At 39.7% G+C, this 21032-nt stretch overlaps 1 protein-coding gene across 5 annotated transcripts in view; it reads right to left on the minus strand.

The window, feature by feature from the left end:
• The window catches only part of vps13b (vacuolar protein sorting 13 homolog B), a 265939-nt gene that overhangs the window by 2479 nt on the left and 242428 nt on the right, over positions 1 to 21032 (minus strand). For all 5 annotated transcript variants that reach the window (XM_079344752.1, XM_079344753.1, XM_079344751.1 and 2 more), the window contains 17 exons: positions 20773 to 20856; positions 20306 to 20481; positions 17386 to 17556; positions 14577 to 14784; positions 13410 to 13598; positions 12453 to 12599; positions 11338 to 11624; positions 10564 to 10691; positions 10001 to 10197; positions 9026 to 9144; positions 8024 to 8474; positions 7436 to 7600; positions 6160 to 6388; positions 3469 to 3645; positions 2916 to 3086; positions 2245 to 2421; positions 854 to 956 (listed from right to left, as the gene is read on the minus strand). In XM_079344752.1, coding sequence (XP_079200878.1) covers positions 854 to 956; positions 2245 to 2421; positions 2916 to 3086; positions 3469 to 3645; positions 6160 to 6388; positions 7436 to 7600; positions 8024 to 8474; positions 9026 to 9144; positions 10001 to 10197; positions 10564 to 10691; positions 11338 to 11624; positions 12453 to 12599; positions 13410 to 13598; positions 14577 to 14784; positions 17386 to 17556; positions 20306 to 20481; positions 20773 to 20856 — 3179 coding nt within the window. The remainder of the gene's footprint in view (positions 1 to 853; positions 957 to 2244; positions 2422 to 2915; positions 3087 to 3468; positions 3646 to 6159; positions 6389 to 7435; positions 7601 to 8023; positions 8475 to 9025; positions 9145 to 10000; positions 10198 to 10563; positions 10692 to 11337; positions 11625 to 12452; positions 12600 to 13409; positions 13599 to 14576; positions 14785 to 17385; positions 17557 to 20305; positions 20482 to 20772; positions 20857 to 21032) is intronic.

The following is a 21032-nucleotide window of genomic DNA, read 5'->3' on the forward strand; positions in this document are numbered from 1 at the left end:
ATGGAAACCAGTTTGACTGCAAAGCAGCAGGAACAGAACCACAGGGGAGCATTATGTCAGCGTTCATGTTTTTACATCTCTTTTTCATCTTCCTCTAAGATGAAAAAAACATACTTTTAAACCTTTCAGAATGTGACAACAAATCACCTTGTGAAATAACGTATCAGCAATTTTCCTTTCCGAATTCAACAGTTGACCCTGCTAAAGAAACTGAATGTTTGATAGCTATGGTTACCAAACCGAATTTTAGAAATTCACAAAATACTTTCTATAACCTTCTGGAGACACAGACCTTCTAACAATGTATATGATAGTATTTATTGATTCACTGCGTGAGTGCAGTGGATTCTTCGTTACACTATATATGAGGCAGGGCTGTCATTATTGTGTTTTCACAAAGCAGTACAATAGATATCCTTCTTCTGGTCACTTTTTAAACATATTCTTCCCCAACCTCTCACTATTTCAAACAAAGGAAAGTGGTTCTCCTAACTCGAATGACATTGGGAAACACCTCTGGATAGACTCATTCAGAGAACAGAAACAGCAGAACTTCTAGCTGCTGGCTTTGACAGAGTACTTGTAAAAACTTCTAACATGGCTAGAGGAGAATGAGGGAGGGCAGGCTGGCTACCATGTGTGTACTCAAGGTCAAACATATTTTCCAGACTTTTCCTCTTCTGAATGATCCCAGCATTTGAACAACTTCACAGAAATGATGCAGTGTGAAGGAGAGAAATAGTAAAGCAGATCTTAGAGAAGGGAAAGCAAAGGTGAGAATTCATGTTCCATCTTCTAAAGACTATCTGGACGACAGAAGGCTGGAGACTGTGGATGGCTCAAAGGGACTTACCACACATATTTAAGGTGGCTGTTTGGGGCATGAGCAGACTTCTCCTCTGTGGGCAGGAACAGTTGTTTAGGAAGCTGCCACAGTCCTGCGCCATGAAGGATTCCTGTAGAGAAGAAAAAATACAAACGTAATGCTTGTTTTTGGATTTGTGTAGGTATGATCTTGTGTTTCATGAGACAGGATGGACTGAATGACAGCATTTTCACAGATAAATGTGGATCATCTGGATGTCATTTATGAAAATTGTCCAAATCAGAATTGAACTGTATAGAACATGTCTCAGTGATGTCATCCATTGATGTCTCATGTGGACTTTGGAAGCCCAACAATGATGGTGCCGAAAAGAAAAATGTTTTCTCAAAGTAACTTGGCGAAGGCAAAGAAGAAGGGCTTGAGGTATGCAAATGGCTACAACATCTGCCTATCACATCAGCCACGCCCCAAACTATAAATAACTCTTTGCCTTAATCGAATCAAAATGGATTAATAATCAAAAACCAATTATAACATTAGTTGTTCAGATCAAAACCATCGTTTGTGCCATATTGTCTGTAAACATGTCTAATGCTGTCTAAATTGTCATTTTAAAACGGGTGTTAATGGGACATCCGGAGCTTTCTCAGCCAGCCCCAAGCTACATATATATATATATATATATATATACACGCTGGTTGGTGTGTCATGCAATACCTTTGTGTGTCTGGATCATCAGTGTGTATGTGTTAGTGTTGTTGTTCAGCTCAAAGGGTCAGTGGGGTCAGAGCAAGACCCCAGGGAGCCTTTGCCTTTACATAGTGCTGTTGACCTCTGTTGTAAAATTTCTGATGAGGTCAACGTTTTGAAAACTTGTAAAAAATTATAGATGCCTAAGTGTACCTCTTTGTTGAACAATAAAATTATTTTTCTGTCACTAGAAACCAAAGTCTTTTTCATGGAAAGGTGAATTCAGTAAACAAACGCTAAAAAGGAAATTGTTGCAGGAAAATGAGAGTGGATATGTCCTTGGAAGGTTGGAAATAAGACTTTACTTGTTTAAATCTCTCATCAGTTTAAAACTTTTACATTTACATCCAATCATTTCAAACTGTATTGTGTCATTTGTCACTCTTTGGCTGACATGGCAACATAAAAACGTGTCAGTCTGTACCGAAGAGTTCTTAGCTACAGACTGGTTAGTCGTGTTTCTGTTGTTTACAGAAGAAATATGCTGTCATCATAAATTAATTTCACTGCATTATGCATTGATGTAAGGAAAAACATGACATAGCATAACAAGAAAATTTAACCATCATTCATCATCAACTCAACACAGCCTCATCTCACTTCGTACAGTCGAAAAGAACATGTTGATCCTTCCTGCATTACGTTATCTCTAAACTGCCAGAACTCACCATATCCAGTCTGGGACACCAGCTCAGCTGCTCCTCCGATGGGCTTGGTAAAAACCCCCACAATACCTTTCCCAACTCCTGAGATGACCCCTTTGGCCTGACTACCAGCAGAGCTCTGCAGCTCCCAGTTCCTTTGGAAGTTCTGCATGGGCTGGTCCACGATGCCTGCTATTGCTCCTGAAAAAAACAAAAAAACATTGTCTCTTTAAGTTTGTGTTTTCATTATTTCCTTACAATTTGTACAAAATACCAGCGTATGACACGTTTGAGAAAAAACATGACCAAACATGCAAAGGAGCAACAATAAAAAAAATAGATGTTTTAGGTAGGTTATTATGATTGAAAGCTGTAATGTTTTCAAAAAACTTTGCTTACTTTCTACCTTGAATTGTATGTCTACTGTTTGTTTCATTTGTGACACAAAGCATGCTATTTTGTATCACATACATTTGAATTCATTCTGACATTTTGAGTATTGATTACAAAATATAACAACAATATGCTGATTAGGAATGTTGCAAAATCCTTCAGAATAAACACACTGATTAAATAAGATTGGGGCTCTGTGTGTGTGTGTGTGTGTGTGTGTGTGTGTGTGTGTGTGTGTGTGAGTGTGTCTGTGTAACAGTGTGTGCGTGTGAGTGTCTGTGTGTTTATGCTTGTCAACATACCCAACAGGCTAATGCCAAGTCTTGACAGCCCCTGCCTCAGTCCGTCCCCGAGGCTCTCTGGTAGCTGACGTCTCCACTCCTCCTGCCTGGTGTAATGCTCCTCATCTAGAGAAAGGCGGTCCATGTTCCTTGCCAGGCTTGTTGCGAGATTGGTGATTGAAGTCAGTGTTCCTAGAAACAAATGTGACACAATGACACCAATGCACAGAGTTGGCACTGACATTATTAAGAGTTCCAGAAAGGAAAAAGGTGTAAAGTTAATGAAGAGTTTTAAAATAGAAGAAGAAAGCAGATTTGACTAAAGATTAAAGACATTACTTTTTTTTCTTACAATAATTCATGCCCTAACTGTGCCAAACTGTTCTTTACATAGTTCAAAGTTAATTCAATCAATGGTATGATTGTCATCCTTTGACGAGGACAACTGAAATAGACACATGTTTATTTCTATCATGTACATGCTAATCAGAAAACAGGCTGTAATATTTTAATGTGTGCAAAAACCTGAATGTTTTTGTGCTTCAAAATGTACAAAAACATGACAATATGTTACCTTTTGAGATATGTTTGACAAAGGAGGTGGTTCCTCTTGACACCCCACTGACGAAGGCTCCAGGCCCTCGGGTGAGACCCTCATACGGCAGCCGGAAGAAGTCTGACACGCCGTTACCGATGCTCCGCACCAGGCTGGCAGGACTGCCCAGGATCTCCAAAGATCCCACCACCCAACCTGTGAAAGTGAATTGATATTCATTTGAACATGATGTACGTTTTGATTATCTTATTAGTGTAATGTTTTACGCCTGGCTTGAATACATTGGTCACTTAAGGAACATATGTTTCTCTTTTCATGATGAGAAACGAGACTCAAGGTTTTCAAACATTCTTCAGACAGCCTTCAATCTCCACTTCCTCTAAGCCAATATTTAAATCAACCAATTTTATGGTGTCAATTTACAGTTTTTTTAAATTGAGAATTGCGTTTACTTTACTCAAGGCGGAATAAACTGAATAAGAGAACTGGCATTTTTTATTCAACAATAATAAAAAAGAACACCAGCTCTAAGAAGGAACACAGACGCCCCTGGAGTACGATCAGCTTCACTACTCGCTACCAGCCGAAAGCACTTTAGAGTGGGAGACTCTCCCAATCCAAACATTTCACTTATAAAAAAAACAACCTAATTCAACATTTATATTTACCATTGTGTTACTTCTACTGGGACCTTCTCGAGCCAATCTTTCAAATGAACTCTGGACCATTTCCAGAAGACATTAAGGTCCTGACTTTGATAGGTAACTGTTCCTTTGTTCATAACAATAAACAGGCATCAGGCATTTCTGAATTACAAAAAGAAGAATTCATAACACTTGTAACAAAGGCAAACAGTTAAGAGAAACTCCACTTGACATGAGTCACTAGAAACAAGCCCATCGAGTCATCCACACACTCAGACAGCACTGACTAGAGGAAGGGTGGAACAGATCACAAAGATCGGATCAGATCGGATCGTGGATTTTTGACACAGATTGGATTGTTTTTTGGAAACAAATTTATAGTATCAATGTTCTCCTTCTCAGCAAGCCCTAACTCAGACAGGGCATTTCAACAGCACTGAACTCAAACTGCATCTCCGAATGCACCGAATTCTTTTTCTAATCTGTACATTTTCATAATATGAAGACTGATGTACTCACAAAACCATTTATTCAGGCAACGTGTGTGTGTATGTGTGTGTATGTGTGTGTCGATGGTTGCACTGCAGGGAAAAAAAATGTCCATGCTGCACACACACTTCTTACACGCTTCAATCTTTGCCTGAGACTCTGCACAGGTTTAAGTGGCCTTTCATTTATTTTACACTATGATGGTATATTTCACATCTATCCATGGATCACATGCAGCCGTGCCGTGAGGGGTGATCTGAATGGATTACGGCTCAGCAGTGATCTGTTTCATCATCACTAGTGCTGACTCTTTATTTGGAGCAATGGCAGGAGTCTGTTTGTAGTCTAGTTGAATGGATGAGGACATTTGCGTTCACATAGGCACCCCACTCGGATAGTGTATGGAAAGTTTTAGAAGTGCAGTTCATGTGTGTAAGAGGTTACAGTTTGAAAAGTAAAACCCACTAATGTGCACAGGAAATACACACTTTTTAAATGAAATCATGTGTTTGTCACAGTAAGATGTACAAGCTTCTACCATCTCACCTCACTCAATCGACCATAGAGTCACATTCAGAAAGCACAGCTCATTGATATTTATGCACTGACAATTGTACAAGAAAAATAAAATGGCCATTTCTCATGACCCAAGACCTTGCTTTGCTCGTATTCTGTCAATTTATACTTGAATAATGGACTCTAGTGGTACGAAACCAAATCAAGTGGAGCCTAGTGGTCCTTTCTGCTTCATATAATCCCCCAGTTGTGGTTTTGGTAAAGAGTAAAATCCTAACAGGAGCTGATGTTTACAGGGTTGAGTCATGCTTTTAAACACATACGTACACATATTCCAGAGCTTAAGCACAAAGACTGCACGCCTTTGGAGATCTATATGTCCATAAGTCTTTTCATGTGTTTGTGCATGGATTTGCGTTTGTGTGATTGTAGAACCGTACATCCTGTTACTAATCAGTCCCAGAATACATTGCTTCCTGGTGCCCCTTACTTCATGATGACTCAGTAAAAGGAGAATGCAGCGAGGGGACATGAGATATGAGAAGAGAAAAGGACTCCTCAATAGATGCTTGAAAGAAAGTATCACACTAGAACACTCCTAAGGTGGAAATGATTGGGTTCAATCTGAATATGTCTTGGGCTTTGAACGGACAGAAAAACAACTCTTGAGAAGAACAGAGCCTTATTGGACTGATAAGACTGAAGACTTAGAACTACAGGCCTCCCACAGATTCACCAAATGTATGGCCTAAGCCTGACTTTACAGTCAGACCAATAAGTAATAGGCATACATAATCTATATTTTTTTCAACCCTCATGGATTAAGATTAATTAGTTTCACTGCACTTTCTACCAGAAAGGTAATGGAAGTCTTTACTAAACATGAATCTCATGCCTAATAGAAGAAATGATGGAATATCTTCTGTTATTTTTTTCTTAGACTGGGTGCATTTGATCTGTGCGTAGGGATATGAGTCTGATGACACTGAAGGACTATTTGCTGTATGGTTTAAGTGGTAAAAGGTAAACAAATTGTGCAATTTCCATCATCACTACTTACCAGCTCTGAATAGGGCTCCGGCTGCATAGTGCATAGCCAAGGCATGGACGAGCTGTCTGGCTGTGGTGCAAATCGGCCCCCTCTCAAACAGGGAGAAGGAGAGAGGAGTGTGGTCTGAAGCAATGTACAACTTCAATGAAGCATGGATGCTGACCAACAGGTTGACAGGCTGGATGGTCAGTCTCTGCAGCCTTACAGTGTGGACCAATGCATGCACCGATTGAAGCACCTGAAAGAAATGTAATCCTTTTAGCATAACTTTTATGATAATTAAACCTTGTAAATCACAGCACAGTTATTAAAGTGTATGTATTTTAACTGCACTTGTATAATATGTATAATATGCAATTTAGTTCCAATAGATGTTGTACTTTAGTGTCAGTCTCTCAGACCAAAACTAAGCTCTCAGTGCAACGCTTCCTTCACAACTCATCTCTTACAGTTAAGACCAGGTGTGAGTGTTTGTAGAACTAATCTCCACTTGATATGCAGCGCCAAGTGGATTTGTTTTTAGGTGTTTGAGATCAAAGAATTTTCTTTGGTTTTGAAAGTCTGTTGCATTTGTAATCTACTGAAGACACTCTACCGTTATGCCTCTCTAAACAGCTTCCCTGAGCAGGCTGGCTTTCTTTCTTCCCCCATTGGGGGAGCCATGCTTACCCTTCGAAAAGGGAAGGATTTGCCAGAAAAATTACCCATGAAACATGTCTGAGCTTCTGAGAGATACATAAGCAAGATGAAGAAAGAGTTAAGAACAACAAATCCAGAGGCCCGTTTTTAGATCAAATAACACCGTGATAAAGTCATGAGTTCAGACAATTTGTAAAGGCCATTCCTCCAATCAAATTAAAACAACACGAGGGAGCAAAAAGTACACAAAGTAAGAGAAAAATACTTTCTTTAAGTGGTTGTTTTAGTTGACATTATTTTTCAAATGTTGCATATTATAGCTTTAATACGAGTTAATACGCAATAAAAATAATAATTGGAAACAATTCTCTGCTATGCACAACTAAATGTGACACATCATAATCATTTCTGTCAAAAGTCATATTCAAACAATGGTTAGCTCTGCCTATTGTAAATCTCAAATTAGCAGAGCTCATTCATCTGCATCCTGATATACCATTGAGGATGGATACTACATCTTGTATGTCTTACCGAAGCTAAGTGTTTTAGTGTGGTGATATTAAAAAAAAAACAGCTAGTGACTAATCGTGAAAACATTCGGCCTCTTCACTGCCTTAGGAAAAGTGTACTGCTGTGAGAGAAGCACCTGTTCAGGGAGGACAGGGGCTGATCCAGGCTCTTTGCTCCTTTGGGTCTTTACCGTGGCTGATCTCATGGCACTGTCAGGGATGTAGGTGTGGAACAGGGTTTTAATGTAGTAAACAAAAGTGTCTTCTAGGTAGACTCTGGCAGGTTGAAGCTGGAGGGTGACCTGTAGAGGAAGCACACAAAGCTGCTGTGACAACTGCAGATTAATGAAGGCTTTTAAAGGAAAAAAACAACTTTTTTATTTCTTCTTGATTTCTTTATGATTAACTTAACATTAAAAATGACTTTCAGTTTTCTATTATTATCCTTCAGACAAATCATGGTAGTATGTTGTTGGGAGACTTGTAATGTGGCTTGTGTCTGTATTGCAGCGATGTTTTGCTATATTTTTTCATCCTTTGGCAATTAAGTTGCTGATAGGTTGGTAATTGTGAAGGAAAGTATCACTTTTTATAAGATTAATAAATGAACAGTAGTGTCTAGGTTTATTCTACAGAAATGGTCCGATTTCAATTTCAAAATACAAAAATACACTCAGTCTATCGACATGAGGAAGGAAAAAAAAAAACAGAGCACTGAGTCTAACCTCCTCCAGTGTGGATCTGTCTGCTGAAAGAGATATCTTCAGCTTGAAGAAACACGAGCACTTAAACTCTTCCAGGGCTTCAAGAGACCCGGTTGGGTTGGCATCGCTGCTCCACGGACCTCCAGACTCACCGCCCCCTCTCTGATCCTGGCATAGCAGCACGGGGAAGTGAAAACTTGCTCGGTTATATAACTGGTTGTCCACCTGCAGACTGGAACAGTAGACCTCAATCAAAGACCCGTCAGGCATCAGGGTGGAGATGGGGACTGTGCCCGTTCCCGAGTCAGCTGCCAGCTCTAAGGGCAGGGAGGTGGGTGCTGGAGCCATGCTGAGGAGCAGCTTGGTCAGTGTTAGCCTCAGCAGCTCCACTGAACTGGAGGAACTGGTGATGTCATCACTAAGCACCACACTGGCTTCCTTCAGGAGGACTCTAAAGGACAGGTTTGTAGACCTGAAACAAAACAGTAATTAGTATAATATATGTTATTCTGGATTATAAATGAACTACTTTTACAATTCAGACCATTTGTATTGTCCTGAAGCGAGACTAAACTCTTTCATTTGTGCTGCTATGTTTTGCAATGTTTCACAATTAAGGAGCAAATTAAAGATAATTGAATGATGTAATTTGTTTACATCTACATGAAATGCATTATATTAGTTTCCTGTTTTTCGGAAATGAGAAGCTATTTGTTGATGTAATAGTATTCAACCGTAATACCATTATTCTTCAACTGTATTTATTTCCTTCATGACAAAACAAGAAGGGTTTATTGCCCTCCTGTGGTGAAAATGATCTCTGTTCCTTTATGTTTGAAATCTTGTACCGACTGCTGCATGAAAACATTTCTGTTGGCTGTAATCAAGCAATATGTAACAAACAACAAACTGGTGCAAAGGCCTTGAGCAGGGACGATCATTAATGACAGATGGTGTCCTTTTATTCAAAATCAGGGGGAGCATAAAACAGCAACTTAGAAAACATGGTCTTTGCTCACATACCTGCTGTGCTGGTTAATTACAGCATCCACGCTGCCCTCTGGTGCCAGAGAGAGAACCAGAGTGCCTTTCTTATACTCCACATCTATGTAGAGACATCCAAAGCCTGGCAGGAAAACAACCTGAGCAGCAAGTGGAAATATATATCAGTGGAGAGATACATATCATATTGTTACTCTCTGGGGATAGAATGTGCTGCAAGTTATTATTATTTATTTTATTTGTTTTACCTCAAACAAACATTAAGGATGTAACACAACACAAACTCATAGCTGAGTGTGGTGCTCTTCACACTTGTCCTTGTGCCTGTATGTTTCTAAACATGCGTTTGTCTGGCTTTAGCTCAGGGTTCACAGTGATCAGCCCCTCATGTGACGAAAGGAAGCAGATCCCTGCTGAAGGCTTCACTCAGCAGTCATAACAAGTCCAACCTTTAACCCTTCACCTCCACCACAGAGGTGAGGCTGAGACCTCGAAGAAACCAGAGATACACAGCCTCAACCTCGACCTGCAGCTGGCTAGACACAATACCAAACATTACACCCACCGCGCCTTAACAGCTTGCTAATCCCTGACTATTACACCAACTTCCTGGAAAGCTGCCCAACCCTTACAAAATATCAAACTAAAAGTGAAAAAGATGGGTTATAAGTTTTTCAATTGAAAATATTCTTTTTCTTGATATTCTTTTTTAAGAATACGCATTACCCTGTGGTATTCATGTTACATTGTGGTCATTTAAAATATGACCTTTTTTCTATATCATTGGACATAGTAGAGTATTGTTGTATAGAATGAAATGTTTTTATTTCTAATTGTAAATGTTAATTGTAAATTATGCTAGTAGAACAGAATAGTATTTACTTCCATAAGGATGGGTGCAGGACAGTAAAGGGACATTGACATTTGTAAATAATGTCTCCTTGTACCTGGGCAGAAAAGCTCACATCTTAAGACCCCTGCCTCCCATTTGCTTACCTGGGTGCCAGGGCTGTTTATATCTATGGGCTCAGTCCAGTCTGTCGAGCCATGGTCGGAGTTGGTTTTCAACAGCAGCGAGGGCAGTAACTCTTTTGGTCTGCACTCTGGGAAACTGGAAGATTGATGGTAAAGCTCATGTTGCAAGGAACAATTAGCTGGCAGAGGACAGCAGAACACCTCAGTCCTTGGAGTGTCTATTGAAGATGAGAAAGAAGAAAAGATAATGAGTACCGGAGATAGTCTAATAATGCTAGATGAGACTTAGGTGGAGGACAGGGGATGGAGTAAACTAAGGAGTCATGATATGTGATATCTTGGGTTCTAATCACCGAAAGCTTTTAACACAAAACTCCATATCATATGTTTTTGGCATAAAATGTGTCAATCTTCTCAAACACACACGCTAAGACATGTAGTGTGAGTGATAGTGTTCAGTATCCTGCCCATGGACATATCAACTTGCAGACTACAGAGCTGTTGATCGATTAGTGAGAACCCAGAGCTATGTTCTGAGCCACAGCTGCCCAGATCAGTCCTGTACACTTCAGTCAAGTCTTTACCTTTTAGATTTTCTTTTAGAAGCAGTGGGATAGGACACTTGTTGTGGATCAGCATTCGTGGAGAGGGGTCATCATTCAGGGTAATGTACGTTACCCCAAGGTGCTCCTGATACGTCAAAATGATGCCTCTGCAAAATACAAATAAAAGCATTAGTGAAACAAACTGATAAATCAAATGTCCACAAATAGTTTCTATCTTGACCCCTTCTACCCACACACACGTGTATGTGTACATATGTGTGAAAGATCCCATTTCTGCTACATCATTTTCTAAATCTCTGAGGGGCAGAGCCTTATCTGGAGCCAGTTTTTGATGATATCTATTTGTCTGCATATGAATGTTTGTGTGTGCAATTGACTGTATAGTTCAATCTAAACGGTAAGTGACAGTCAAGCAGGCTGGTAAAACTCCAAGACACGGGGGTGTATCTGTGAAGAAACATCATTTCTTATTCTAAGTGCTGCACATAATATTTATCCTGTGTTTTAAGATGACAACACATCTTCTTGGAAAGCTAAACTTAAAACAAAAAAAAGACACAAGAAAAGAAAAAGAAAAAGAGGAAAAGCACATGAGATATGCTAGACGAATCATTTGCGTTAAAAAAGCAGAGAGACCGACAGTGGAAATGTTGAGAATATTTCTCTTTTTGCCTCATCAGCAGCGTTTAACAAGCTGTGAGCAGCAACAGTATCTCTAAGCTTTGTATGCTGTGCCAGTTGGGGCTTGGTACCCTGCTCTAAATGGACTGTCACAGCCAGCAAACCACCCACCTGCTGCTCAGGCCACCCCCAGAGTTTGGTTCCCCAGGAACAGACAAACTCTGCCTTACAAAGTCTGGTCGAATCGGAGCGGGGAGGCTCCATTCTGTAGATCCAACTCCAACATCAGGCCTGGGAAACAAGCTGAAGATCATGTGTCTGAGAGGCAGAGGAAACTCCACCGTTCCCTGGACGTTGGTTTGGAGAAGGTCCCAACATGGCACAGAGCAGGGTTTTGCCGGAGATGACTCTTCATAGGGAGCAAGGCTGAATGCTGCTGTCTCTGGTATCTCACAGGCCTAAGAAGAGGACATAATGCAGACATGATGAAAATAGGAGAAGAAGAGTAAAGAGAGGGGACGAGGGGCAAGCCAAGAAGTAGAAAGAAAAAAAAAAAAAAAAAAAAGAGCACAGAAGATGTGAGTGATTTGCACAAAGGATACATGGTAAAACCACATTGTTATTGTATTCTCTTCTTTCTCCCACTGAGCTTAGTGCTAAATTGGTAGCAGAGAAGTCCTGCTGTGCTGGTTTAACAGCCATAAGCAGGGAGTAGTCGAGCACTACACGGATTAGGCACTGAGCATGATGAATAGACCCGCTAGAAAGGCATTCCTAGCCTTGTTTGTGGTCTGTGTTGTAATTTAGCCCATCACCAACTTTTTAGTTTTTAAGCTCTTTTGTAAAGGTTTTTCAGTCAATTAGTGGCAATTGGCAAGCTCTGCCATCCTTCTTTAAGAGGATCTGAAGGCTTATTAAATGACATCATTACATTGTTGCTCTCTTTGAGGACAGGCAGCAGATGAAAGCGAGAAGGGAAACCTGCTTCCAATTCTGGGTGTTTGTCTTATGTCCTTATGAAGTGCCATTGCCACATGGTGAGACAAGGAGGAGGAGAGGGGGAGCAACGTGATCTGATGGAAAATGTCTTACTGCAACAAAGCAATGACTTTTTGTTGTGTGTGAGCTACATGCATGGAGAATGTTCTGTATGAGTGAAGCTTCAGATATTCCTGCAGAGCAATACACATATGGTGTTTTGAAAACATAATGCAATTCAAAAGAAAACGTTGGTTCTGACCAAACAGAGAGGAGAGTGTGAGTGGGGGAGAATTTATAAAAATTACCTGGTCATCAGTTCCCAATGCATGGTAAGCCATCAGAGGCCTGCACAGTATCATGTGAGGAGTATTGTTGATAAGTATTGTTTTGTCCTCTATCTGTAGGATCTGGATGCCGTGTCTCACCACAGATGACACACAGAACTGACACAGCTACAGGAGGAAGAACAGACAGCAAGTCGTCAGCTATAAATCATACATTTAAAAAAGAAACAGAGGTAATGAAGTCAGTGCAGATTTTAAATACAAATTCAAAATGTCAAAAAAAAAAACACTCCGTCACACTTTATATAAAGGTTTATTTTTAAGGGTTAAAGAAATTAAGACTTCGTAAAGCCTTTTGAGATGCTGATAAATTAAATTATGTTTGGTTTAAGTAGGTATTTTTCTTATATGAAAAGCCACTTTGCTTCGTTTCGACAATGACAACTAAAACAACGAGGTGGGATTCTTATCTGGTAGGAATTTGTTGTAATGACTCCTTGCCATGACAATTTCTGATGCAACATTAGTACTTAATAAGAACATAAGGATCTGGCAACCCTAACATACTGTTACCTGCAAAAGAATGAAGCATTAACTTTTTTAGAAGGGCAAAGTTAATTTCTAATTTATACCTTATAAATTTAGGAGGTATTGATAAGACCCATAAATAAGAACGTTAAAAAAAAAAAGAAGGGCTTTTTTATGAAAAAAATAAATGCACATGGCTTCTATTAATGTTGTTAGTTTTATGATTCTATAAAAAACACTTAGACTGTTCCATATTATTTGCATCTTATAGGGGGACACCAACTATACCACAATGTTCACAAAGCTTTATCATTGGACTTCCCCTGATAATTTAACATATTGCTTCACTTTTGCTTGTTTGGTATACACCACAATACATTCAGTGACATTAAATGGGCAGTGCTTACTGTGAGTTGTAAAAGCTTTCAGTTTGACTGCTGTTTTCCTGACCTTTTGTTTGCCAGGGAAAGCTCCAAGGGTGATGTCAGCCTCTACATATCCCTCCTCATCCAGAGTGACCACCTCTGAACCTGATCCCTCCTTCCATCGTGGAGAAGTCATGTCATGGACCAATTTCAATGCTGTAGACTTGTGGACAGTGTTTGTGTGGGCCCAATAGATACCAATCTGGAAGGCTTCCTGGATGGCGGGGGAGACGAGGGCATGAGTGAATAAAAAAGGAACAATGAGAAGGTGAATATGGGTGCAATCAAAGGATGAATAGAAGGAAAATGAATAATTGTCAGTCATGAACTTTAAAATGACAACATTTGATTGCATTTTGGAAGTGGTTGCAGGCCCGGGTAACTGCTCCATGTTTCCTGTATAGCATTTCAATAGCCTTGATACAGACGAATATACAGTATAACTTTCATTACTGTTGGCTTTGTGAGAAGAATATCATGAAGATGCCCAAAATATGCCTGTGTGGCCCCTTCACTGTTTATTTGGCTCTGCAACATCATGAAACATGGCATCAAACACAAAGTAATAACTTAGTTTATTTTGGGGAACAATATCAACAGTTGTTCTTTGAGACTCCTTATTCCCAGTCAGCCCCAGGTAAGGTGCAGAAAACTATGGGTTTGTATGTACTACATTCCAGAGGGGGAAACACACCACAGAGCTCTACTTATGACAGCCAATGTGAAATATGTGTCATCCACTTTGGGGTGGATCTAAAGGTTTTATATTTTTAAGTCAACACTTAAATGGCTAAAAGCTAATTTTATAGTAAGCCCACAAAAAGACAGATGACCAAATGTTATGCACTGAAAGCCTTCTTGACAATCTTATGGCAGGGAGTCTGTTTCATATTATAATGATGTATTAATGGGAATCTAAGATCAAGGTTATCTGGAGCATTTATTTATCTATTCAAATTGTATTTCACAGGGAGAATGCATATTAAAAAACATTTCTCTAAATATGCCAGAGTTAGCCAAAAGGCTAATTTTCATCTGTTGTCCTTGGCCAGATTTTATAAAAGGCTCCCTAGAAAATAAAAAAAACAAACGAGTTTGGGCAAATACACTGGAACAAGTTGGATCTATTCAGCATCAACTTAACATTTCTCTTTCAATCTGTCTCTTTGAGGAAACATAAGCTACACTCTACCTTGAAGTTTGGTGGTACAATGACCTTGCCGGCGGGTATTTGTAAAACAATGGTTTCTCCTTCAAAAAGCCACAGGTCCCAATGTGAGTGGTTGGCCAGCAGTGACCAGGGCAACAATTCTATCAACAGAGTGTTCAGGCCAGACTTCCAGCACGACAACTTGACCTGCATGGGACTGTCCCACTGGGCGAGGGGCTCCAGCACTGGCCTGTTGGGAGAAAACACATCATTATAGAATCTGAGGTTAGGAATTTCATATTAGATATAGTATACAAGGAAACCAATCAGATGGAGGTTTTACTGTCTGTGTGTATAGGTATAAAAATTTAGCATAAATATTATTAATTTACAAATGATATTCTAAACTTATATATTTCTACGTTTATTCTATTTGTAATTTTCATGAAGGGGCTACAACTAAAATATAATTTTGTAACTGTGGATTGTAAACTGTAAACACAATGTTTCTAAATCCAAAAGTAATTTGATCTTAGCAGTAAAAACTTCAAAGATCAACAAGGTTGCCAAGGACAAGTGGAACCTCAAAGATGGAACATGTGTGAGCTGTGTTGCCGCCTATGAAGTACAACCCTTCACCTGAGAAACACACTGCTACCTGTACAGCAGAGTTATATAAGAGGCATCAATACCAGAACCAATTGTTAATGAGCTCATGAATGCTTAATAAATAGGATTGATGGGATTTGTTATTTGGTCTGTTGTGGACACGTTTTAAACGCTCTCACATAGGGCACCATTCATCAAAAGTCCTCAAGGTTTCACTGAAACATAGAAAAGGCTTGTACACATGTTATCCCATTCAAATAGATACCAAGGACAGTTGACAGGCTTCTAGGAACACATGTGGGGACACAGACAAAAAAGAAACACATAACCATTTTTCCACCAGTCCACTGACACAGCAGTCATTTCACAGTAATCACAGTCTTCTGAGCCATAAACAGCGCTGAGTGACAGAAGAGAGCCAAACAAACACTTCTCTCAGAGTTACTCTGAAGTTCAAAGTCATCAAAGACGACCACCCCCCCCACCCCCCCCCCCCCACCCCCCCACCATGGCTGCTTGACTCCTCTCAACCCACAAACCTGTTATTTCAAACTTGTCACACAACCAACAACTGTACATCAGGAAATGGGAAAATTGATGTCAACAGTTTTATTTTATATTTAGTGGTGTTTGTGTGTGTGTGTGGTTTAATGGGACATTGACCTGTTCCACATGGCAGCAAAGTGCAGGGCTCAACAAGTTACAGAGTTCACATAAAAGTAATGCAAAAGAATGTGCACAGCAGATTTGGTCAAAACCTAATAGGTTCTCTGAAGTCTATTTATCTGAAGAAGTGTCTGAGTTCTCGATGAACACACAAACAGAAAAACACACAAATTACATTTATTACTTTATTTGCAGATTCACTAACGAGCTCAGTTTCTCCTCAATATCTTTATCTCTTTATTTAGTTTCATAAAAAACATAAAAATTAAGCTGTGACTTTTCTTTGCTTTATAAGTTATGGGTGTGTTCAACAACAGAAGACTATGTTTTATATTCTCTGAAAACAAATCTGTCTTTAAATATGTTTCTCTCGCACTGCTTGACATAAAGTAGCAGACTGCTGTGTATCAGACGTACTGCCAATCTCATTGATGGGACATGGGCTTTGGCTCTGAGCTTTTGTCTCACAGGGAGTAAAGAGACTTGACTGACAGGGAAACCTGAAGCAAAATCAAAAAGCGTCCTTTCACTGAAACACACTTCATGTGACATCAAAAGGTGTATGATGTGTATCGTAGTGTGTGTTTGTAACACAATGTTATGATTGTGTGTACACATGTGTTGGGCAGCAATGTGTTTGCATATGTAAAGAGAGCAGAGAAACCCAGGCAACCACAGGCAGACATATGGCTCACATGTCCAGCAGATCCACCGGGACGCTTTGTAACTAAGAGCCTGTGGGAGAGCACGTGACTTGGTCTTTTACTGCTGCTATCAAGATGTGATTGTTTTGTGACAAAAGATTATTTCCAGGGTGACATTTGTGGACAGATTCACATGTGTGTACTGCCCAGTGCTATATAGAAAAGAATGTATAGGTTACATATGGACACATGCATAAATACAACTGTGTACCCCAAGAAGCTGTGCCAATTTTTAACTGAAAGCAAGGCTCTTTGACTTGTGTGAGAAACTGGGACCATGACAAAGTGACAGCCTAGATCTTTGGTCTGTGTGGAAAGCAGCAGGACTCCAAGATTACGTCTAAAGCATGGCTCTGAATTATATTTACAGTTAACTGTTTTATTATGTGAACAAAGAGCCAGCAATAAAGAGAAGCCTCCCTCATTAAAGGGTTCTCTTGCACAACTTTGTCCTTTAAGGAGGGATGCTGTATGAGCCCTACTAATAGAAAAAACTGTCTTTGGTGGGCCTCAATGAAAGTTATGTTATGAAATCCAAACAGCTAGATTTAATGCTTGCCACAGAAGGGCTATAATAAAGAAAATAATTATACATGTTGTATTAAAACAAAGGATTCATGAGATGTACGTCAAAAGAGGCCAACAGCTTTGCACTCAAGCTGCTTGTAGAGTGAATGTGGCCCACAACTTATGTGTGTCATTATTTCTCCATCCAGACGTGATTTACTTTTTTCATTCCAGCAGTGAAAAAAGGTTGGATTTTTTTTACTTTATCCATTTCGAGCAACCTCTTTGGACACATGGGAATTTGGTTTTCTTAGACATTCTCAAAAATCAGCTCACTCAACAGGCAACAACTAAAATGGAGTTACTTTTCAGAATCCTTGGAGATGTAGGGCCACGGTGGCTCACTGGGGATCTTTGGACCGTAGAAGTCAGCCAGGATGTGTTCGAGGTTGTCTTCATTTCCAGTCTTGTTCACTATCTGTTTGATGAGGCTGGTGGAGATTGGTACAGCACAATGGGAAGCATCTTCATCCTCCCTGAAAGATGGAGTATAAACAGAAAAATCATTGTAGATTTGTGAAAAGAGAGGGGGGGTGTAGGTTTACTTTCCAGTTATGGAAAAAGCAACAGTTTTAACTTTAAAGAGATACTTCACATACATGACATGTATCTTCCTAGTGATCCTCAAACATGTGCTATCACTACTCAAAAAGTTGCAGGTCTTCATGCCAAGCAGACGTCGCACCAGCTGATTTCACTTATCTTGATGCTCTCCTCCTCTGTGGCATATGTCTTGTTGGGTGATTGCTTGAAATGAAAAACCTACATACTCTAAGGGTCATAGAAGCAGATTACTGCGAACCATTGCTTTATGTTTTTGAAGAAAATTGCACAATGCAGAATGTTTACTTATTCTAAATGAACATTTTACAGAAAGCTTTCTCAAACAGATATAGTATCATATCCCTTTAAAAAATCATCTTGAAAGCAACAGACTATTCCCATTGTCCTGTCTAGAACTATTTAAGTAACCTCCAGCTAATCTCAGCTTTTAGCCTGAAACCTTGAGCACTGTGAATATGCCTTTTGTTTTTTTGTTTTTTATTCCTTGAAGACATGTCTTACCAACAATATCTCACAAAGATCATAAATAAGCTAAAAAAACAGTGAATAATCCTATCGGATATTTCAACCCGAGACACCAGTCAATTATGGCTTTGCTACGAGAAGAAAAAAAGCCCTTAATATAAACACATGGGAGGCATCCACTTCCACACAGCTAAGGCAAGCAGCCCTCTTGCCTCAAGGCAGAAGTTTATTAATAGACCTCATTGTGCTTTAAAGGTAACACAGGGGGCTTCTGCTTATGGATCTGAGGGAAGACAGAGGAGAGGGACAAGGTGTTGACAAGAAGCTTTTCATACAGAGCAGTTTTTGAGGTGGGGAAATGGTAGAGGCTTCTGAGAGTTACCCTCAGCTTTCTGATGTGGTTGCAAACATGAGGAGAGCAGGACATAACTGTTCTGGGTAGGAATTCTCTCTGTGCCTTGTGTCACAGACCGCAGCTCTGCTCAGTGCCTCATCCATTAGAGCCCACAACTATATGTAATTACAGGAAGGAAAGACGAGCTGTTGACCAGTGAACATTCAAGATTGGATTTGTCCTAAAGATTCTTGAGTTGAGGAGCATTTGTGTGTTAGATAGGCACAGTATATGTGTGTTAAGGGGGCACTTACACGAGAGGTGTGTGTGCTTTTTAAAATACATGTGTAGGGATGAGGGATGAATTGAGTTTCAGAGACTAGGGAGCGATTAATACAACTTTGCGCGGTAAGAGGCGGTTTAGGCAGGGGACGGATTGTAAACACAAGGAGTATTGTGGTTGCAATCCAGACAGACAAGACACTTAGTTGTTTTGGAGCTTGCTTTTGTGCACATGAAAAGGATTTATCTACAATAACAGGGGCCAAATATGTTCCCAGTCACTGTATGACCACTATGGTTCCATAATGGTAGCTGAAATCATAACAAACTTTGTGACCAGATATCTAAACACACAACGATTACAGCAAAAAAAAAAAAAAAAAAAAACTCTCCGAAGGGGAGTCAATTAGACTCAACGTTCATTCTGTTTATTCAAATCACTACTGGCTGCTACCAAAGAAGTCATTTTTCATCATGGCTTTCTTTAAAAACATAATTTACAGATGTACAAATACAAATACAGGAGAAATAACAATAATACACTACGTGCAGCAGGCATGTCCCTTGAGGCCACCCATCAAGAAACAAAAACCTCATGTTGTTGAAAGACTTGTATCAACCATTCACAAGGCTCCAGGAGGATTTTAACAGCTAAACCTACACATGACTCACCCATACAAAATATTTCTTAAATAGCAATACTTTTATGAGGCACAACATGTGTACAATTGCTTTAGCTTAGTGGAGCCTGCTATGTTCAACTGTATAAAGATATGTCTCTTACACAAGGTGTGAACACACTGGGACACAATAACAGGCATAGTGGTGATGTATGTGACAGACTCTGCCCATGATGAAGTGAGGACTATCACACTTGCACTGGCTTAAAACTAACCAAGTCAATGACCGACCCAGACCACCCACAAACATGAGGCACATGTGCATGTACACGAATCATCTACAAACACATGTATGAGCACACATATAGACCTGCTCCTGAAGGCCTGTATTTAAATGAGGTGCAATTGTAGTCAAATCTGACGTCTCAGCTGCTGCCAATCTGGCCTTCTGTTCCCCCTGAAATGCCCTGATCCCCTTGGATCCTATCGTCTTGTTGGCTCAATGAAATTAGAATGTAGTGTTAGAGGATCTTAAGTAAGTGTCTTGCCATTTTTGCTAAACTGTGACATAAATAATCCATTACAGAACACCAGATCAAGACTGTCCTTAGAAGAAGTGTGAACTGGTAACTGATGACATACTGTATATAACACCAGACTCAAACAACTTAAATAATCAAAGAATTTGTCGTGATGACTGGCAACCACCTGTGATGTGAAAAAATGCTGAGGACTTCAAAACATCTGAGAAGCGCCTGATGACTTTCTGTCTTAGTCATGATGATAGATATACTGTATAAGAGGCATCAATATGATTAGATGTAGAAAGTAGTTGGGGTCATACAGAATTTAGTTTTAAAAGTAAGTGAGTTCATCTTTTATACATGAAGAGCTACATTGCATTTCAAAGATCAAAAACATTCATTCAACATGGTCAACATTACCTTCTAAAATCATTACCTGGCCTGGAAGGTGAGGTGGTGGGTAAGGTCTGCCTCAGTGTTTAACAGGGGCTCCTGGTGGCCCTGTCCAGGTATCAGCTGGCTCTCTCTTAATCCTAGACTCCTCTTCTCAATGTGGACAATTACTGGATCTGGCAAATGGCTCCGCATGACAAACAGAGGACTAAAAACCACCTGTTTGTGTATTAATACAGAGAAATAACAAGGTAGACAAATTACAGAAGCAATCTCTTTTCATACCAGCAATGATACTTGGCTGAATGTGATAATGACTACACAGAATCATTTAGAGACCCAGAACTTTATGATGACTGCATCAAAATCAAAAATACTTTATTAATCCCAAGGGATAGTTTCGGAAAAATGAAGCGGAGCAACTGTAACAGGCTGCATGCATCGTCAGTGCATGCACACTACCAGTCTAAAAAAATAGATACTAACTTTGTGTCATGACAGAATACTCACCAATCTTTGCTGCATCAGAGAGTCTGGTTCAATAGTGATAAGAGTACACCATACATACAGCAAAGAACCACTGGAGCAAGGCAACTGTAAGAAGAAAAAAAAACGTCCAATCATAAAGAATATTCTCTTTTCTTTGTCTCAATCTTTGTTGTCCTTGAAAATCAGTTTAAATTATCCCCTGATTGACTGATGGTATTGAAGGGGAAATAGTTTGTGTTTGTAAGTTAGATTTGAATAACTAAATGCATTTGCTGCGCCTC

Source organism: Symphodus melops, assembly GCF_947650265.1.
Source record: "Symphodus melops genome assembly, chromosome: 5".
Classification (NCBI taxonomy): domain Eukaryota; kingdom Metazoa; phylum Chordata; class Actinopteri; order Labriformes; family Labridae; genus Symphodus; species Symphodus melops.